Source organism: Aegilops tauschii, chromosome 4 (assembly GCF_002575655.3).
Source record: "Aegilops tauschii subsp. strangulata cultivar AL8/78 chromosome 4, Aet v6.0, whole genome shotgun sequence".
NCBI classification, from domain to species: Eukaryota; Viridiplantae; Streptophyta; class Magnoliopsida; order Poales; family Poaceae; genus Aegilops; species Aegilops tauschii.
In genome coordinates this window covers 447,602,772-447,608,260 of record NC_053038.3, presented here as the reverse complement: position 1 = coordinate 447,608,260, position 5,489 = coordinate 447,602,772, and the positions used below count along the sequence as shown (strand labels likewise).

Sequence of the window (5,489 nt, the reverse complement as noted above, 5' to 3'; positions counted from 1 at the left end):
GAAAGCAGACCGCAACACCCACGTGATGAAAAGCTGTCCTTCACTGATGTCTAGCGTCGTCCGAGAAAAAGACACTCGGCATTCCCAGCTGATTTCTATTGAGTGAACCTACAAACCAGCTCAGGCTAGTCATAGTGAGGAATAACTTAGATTAGTGTCATATGCATGACACTAGTCTTTGTTACTACCTTCATGGTGCAAAGTAACATACAAATAGTATCATAGATGATAGCATTTATTACATTATAGACTCATTTTGCTTTGGGTTGCGTTATGTTACAGTAACATATTATGTTACTCCAAACACCTCTCTTCTCATTAACTCTATGCCACATAAGCAAACATGTCTTGAAATGCGCTATGTTACTTGCTAAGTTACTCCTACTATGACCAGCCTCATACTACCTGGTAATTTTCTCAACCGAATCGGTTAATAGCAGAGAGAAGTAATGTTAATTAAAAAAAATGTATGCAGCACAGAGAAGTACGCGGCTAAACGAGCGGGGTAAATTGTCCACTGCTAATCAAAAGCATATCCTATTATAGGCGAAGGCTCCCCCAAAACGGGCAGATCGACAGCCCGCGATGCAGCCGAGCTCGAAACAGAGCGCGGACACCCAACCGACGAACCAGAGAGAACGAAATAGGCCGGTCTCCTGCCTATAAACACCCGGCGACCTCCGTCGGGAGGTCCGCCATTTTCCTCCCGCGAGCAAAATGGCGCTGAGAGCGCTGCGCCTCTCCGTCGTCGTCGTCGCGGTCGTCGCCCTCTCCGCGCTCCCGCGGCGGGCCGACGCCGCCCCGGGCATCCGGCCAGGGCACAAGGAGGCGGACGTGATCGTCGCGCTGCCGGGGCAGCCCCCGGCCGTGCAGCTGCGGCAGTACTCCGGCTACATCAACTTCGACAAGGCCGCGCGGAAGTCGCTCTTCTACTACTTCGTGGAGGCGCCCGTCGACCCCGCTCACAAGCCGCTCGTCCTCTGGCTCAATGGAGGTAAAAGAAAGAACATACATTTCTCCTGCAAACTCTCCGGCCAAGATAGACGTCTCCGTTCGTGGTCCGGCGGTGAATTAATAGGGGAGGAGGAGAATCTAGTAGCCAGGATGCTTTCTAACGTGCAGTCAGATCAATGCATGTGGTAAGAGTTACGTTCATCGATCGGTTAATTTGATTGACAGGGCCTGGCTGCTCTTCCTTCGGGATTGGAGCGTTCCAGGAGGTTGGCCCCTTCCGTGTCGACACGGAAGGCAGGACCCTCTGCCCGAACCCCTACTCCTGGACCGCCGGTCAGTCCCCCACCCCACCCTCAACAACTTGCCGGTCGATGGCATTTCGGTTGTGCTAACAAAATGGCCGGCGTGGTGTTGGGTGGCGCAGCGGCGAACCTGCTGTTCCTGGAGAGCCCCGTGGGCGTGGGCTTCTCCTACGCCGTGAACGAGGAGGTGTACAAGACCATGGGGGACAACATGACCGCCATCGACTCGCACGTCTTCCTGCTCAGGTGGTTCGACCGCTTCCCCGAGTACAAGGGCCGCGAGTTCTTCATCGTCGGCGAGAGCTACGCCGGCCACTACATCCCCGAGCTGGCCGTCACCATCGACGTCCAGAACAAGAACCCCAAGCTCACCCCCATCAATCTCAAAGGAATCTCCGTGAGTACTAGTACCCATCAGAGCCAACAGCTGTCAATCAGCTTGAGATCGATGAGTAGTAACACGTGTGTCTCAGATTGGGAACGGCATACTGGAGTTCGCGGAGGAGCAGGCGGAGCTGTACGAGTACCTGTGGCACCGCGCCTTCATATCGGACGCGGCGCACGACACCATCGCCAAGCACTGCAAGGGCCCCGACGACCTCTCCACCGTCTGCCAGGCGGCCAGGGACACCGCCTACAGCAACACCGGCGACATCAGCGCCTTCAACGTCTACGCGCCCACTTGCCACGACAAGAAAGTCAGGCCAACAGACTCCAAGTGCACGGTATGTACTACTCCTACATGCTACTTGAACTACTGGTTGCTATGAGCGGCAGCTGCACTGAACGGAGTACATGCATTGGTGTGCAGGACATTGCTGGTCCATGCCTCGCACACTTTGTGGAGGCGTACTTGAACCAGCGCCAGGTGCAAACGGCGATCCACGCCAACACGGCGCTCAAGTATCCGTGGGTCGGGTGCAGAACCCGGACGTACAACCTGAAACGCTTCGGGGACTCGCCGACGTCGATGCTGCCACACCTCAAGGCCCTGGTCACCACCGGCATCCGCATCTGGCTATTCAGGTCAGCAACACTTCTCTTCAGCCGATCCTATCGGTGTAATAATCACTAATGAGAGTATTGCTGTGGCGGTGCAGCGGCGACTTCGACGCGATGGTGCCGGTGACGGCGACGAGGCGGTCGGTGGAGAAGCTGCAGCTGGGCGTGGAGAAGGACTGGCGGGCGTGGTCGCCGGGGCCGGGCAAGGACGTGGCCGGGTACGTGATCGCGTACAAGGGGCTGGTGCTGGCCACGGTGCGCGGCGCCGGCCACATGGTCACCGTCGACCAGCCGGAGCGGGGGTTCGCGCTCTTCACGTCCTTCCTCCGAGGCGAGCCGCTGCCGTCCGCGGCGCCGCAGACCGACTGAGGCTGTTGGCAGGGCGTGTGCGTGTGTATGATGATGATCGATGGTTGGCTTGGCTTGTGCTGCTGCCAGTGGTGGGTGTGGGGAAACTCCTGTACGTACGTAGCCCTTTGGCGCTGACTGACATTATTCACACTTGATTGGCTTCTCTCTCCACCCTACTCTTGCACACCCGTAGATTGTTTATTATCATGCACACGGCGGCACCATGGCGATGGCACAGCGCAGACGTATGCTTCATGGATGACTAGAACGTTAAGCCTGTTGACACCAGTTTTTGGCATGGAAGAAAACGTAATCAAGGTAGCCTCAAATGAAAGAGTGTCCAATATGAAAACATTTCGTATGGTCAAAATGACAATTTTGATGTTTGGGTCATCATCATCCGATCTCATCTCGCGGTCCGAAGATGTGCTCGGAGTGCTAAGATTTGGCATTCGGAGTATGGTTTGGCCGACTACAAGCCCAACAAAACCTCAAATGAAAAAGTATTTTACATGGATTTGTCTTCGCCTCGTTGAGGCGATTGATTTTGAATTTTGAATCATCTCAATCTGAGGTTGTATGCAAAAGTTTCAACCACAACTGTGCGTCGCAACAGCAGATGATCGGATTGTCCGGGTTGGAAACCGGGTGATTCGGCCGCCAAACGTCGGGGCTATTGTCCGGACAAACAACTGAAGGTTCAATATTAAAGCCGGACGATCCGGGATGGAACTCGGACAATCCTGGCAAATGTCTGGCTTGGAGTCTGGACACCCGGGCAATAATTAACGTTTTTCTCTGTTATAGAAGTTAGAAAACAAGAGAAAACACTCTCAAGATGACCCCGAATTGAAAATTGTTCAACATAAAAGTTGTTCGTCTCGTCGAAACATTTTGCTCTTGGGAGTATCTCCATCTGATTTCTTATGCGGCATGTGGGTCCCAAAAACCAAACTAATGTCTTATACCTACCTAAATCCAAGTTCGGTTAATTTTGGAAGGATTTGGAGTCCTTTTCGTGTACGAAAAGTTCAACCGTCTCATAAATAGATGATAGATGACGACCAGTTAAACAACACACAATCGATCTATCATATGCCAATTGCAGCGTTAATACTTTTTGCTGGTTGGTTCCATTATCACAAAGCCGCTCCCAAATTGGCCGAAACAAACAAAAAGAAAAAGAAAGAGAAAATAATAAATCATGATCAACTAAGCCCTCCTTGGTTTGTTCTTTGTTTGCATGGCCGTGATCCACGAGGCCCTAGGGGCGATCAAGTCAACCTAGGGCAGCCCATAGCAGTTGCGCGCCCTGATGGGGGCCCTCCCGGGCGTGTAGGATTTTGGGTCTACAAAAGCTCCTGTGGGATTGCTTGCATACCGCCCTTTCGGACGGGTCTCCTTCGACGTGAGCTGCGGTGCATCACCCCTAGTTTTGAGGGTACGTGGTGACGTGCTCGTGTGCGAACACACTTTTTGCCGCTACTTCGAATGGTCTCCAGCCCCAGGCAGCTACAAACAACGAATGAAATAAGGGTCACGCCCCAGGCAACGGACCAGGCTGCATGGGTCTGACGCCACCACTCTCTGCACTCCTATCCAGGTGTAGACATATGAAACAACCTTTCATCTCCTTAATAGCCTTTTGAACAACATCGTTTCACCACCAGATATCTTTAGCTTCGCTTCTACATCCCATGGACACTCCGAACTCCTCTGCAGCCACCTTAGGAATGAAGGTCGCCAATGACCCTCTCCTTGAAAGCCCGATCTGCCCCCCCCCCTCCCCGATCTTCCACCAGGTCGTTCTAGAGAATTTAACATGCTTATCCCGCTGGACATGATGCAAAGGATGCAAACAAAAAAATCGAGCCCAAATATACAATGTCATTAAAACTTCAAAAACATAGTTAAGGGCATGAATGCCATGATTGGGCGAATCCAACATAACCTAGGCACCACAAGCCAATCCCTACACCAAAAGCCCCTAAGCCCTCAAGCAATCATGGCGCGTGAGAAATTCAAATGCTAGGGTGTAAAATCTGCTTGAGGGAGCAGAGACTCGCCTGTTTTTGACAGTGCAGATCTGTATAGGTCTCCTTACTATGACCATTCTCTTCTTCGGCCTCTCAAGATCACATGGCAGCGGCTTTGTTATTTCAGGTGTCACAATAATGATGTTGGACCATTAATATGGCCATGGTCCTCAAAGTGGATTGGGAAGGGAGAGGAGCTCACAAGAGGGATTTAAGATGAGGAACCGAAGGGGAAGGAAGAGCAACAGACGCACGCGGGGGGGGGGGGGGGGTTCAATTTTGTTTCGTTGATTTTTTCGCCGAGGTGGCAGATTGGCTGAGATGGATGGTTGAATATTGATTGTTGATGTGGGCAGGTTGCATGCCAAGAGAAATAAGGTAGCGTGGAACTCCTATTTGGATATAGTAGATTGCCATGCCGGTGGAGGTAAAAAAAGTCGTGTTTTGCCATGTGAGCGTTGCAAAATTCGTGGCAAATCTTAGTATATGGTCATGACAACGTATAGGTTTTTTGATAGCCTTATACTTCGAATATAAGGTGTGTCGATTTTCATGCAATTCAAACTTGTGTATGTTTGATCAAGATTATAGAAAAAAATATTGACATCTACAATACAAAATAAATAAAATATGCAAATACTTTCCGTGATGGATCTAGTGATACAAATTTGGTACTATAGACATTGACAATTTTTTTCTAAAAACTTGGTTAGACAATGCACATGTTTGACTTTTGAAAAACTAAACATTCCTTATATTTTGAAACAGAGGAAGTATATGAAACATGAGTATGTGATAATTTCAATTTTCTAGAGCATGGCAAATTTAGTTTTTGCGTTGTCAA

At 50.6% G+C, this 5,489-nt stretch overlaps 1 protein-coding gene across 1 annotated transcript; it reads left to right on the top strand.

Moving 5' to 3' along the window:
• The first annotated feature begins 604 nt into the window (after window positions 1-604).
• On the top strand, window positions 605-2,780 carry LOC109754544 (serine carboxypeptidase 1-like). The gene is made up of 6 exons (XM_020313451.3): window positions 605-994; window positions 1,180-1,287; window positions 1,379-1,653; window positions 1,730-1,981; window positions 2,068-2,282; window positions 2,357-2,780. The coding sequence occupies exons 1-6, from the start codon at window positions 718-720 to the stop codon at window positions 2,625-2,627; spliced, it is 1,398 nt and encodes a 465-aa protein (XP_020169040.1). The 5' UTR covers window positions 605-717; the 3' UTR covers window positions 2,628-2,780.
• Window positions 2,781-5,489: the final 2,709 nt, after the last annotated feature.

Coding starts and splice junctions, on each gene's coding strand:
- LOC109754544 (XM_020313451.3), top strand. CDS start 718: ATGGCGCTGAGAGCGCTGCGCCTCTCCGTCGTCGTCGTCGCGGTCGTC. Junction 1,982..2,067: donor CAACAGACTCCAAGTGCACG/GTATGTACTACT, acceptor ATTGGTGTGCAG/GACATTGCTGGTCCATGCCT. Junction 2,283..2,356: donor ATCCGCATCTGGCTATTCAG/GTCAGCAACACT, acceptor GTGGCGGTGCAG/CGGCGACTTCGACGCGATGG.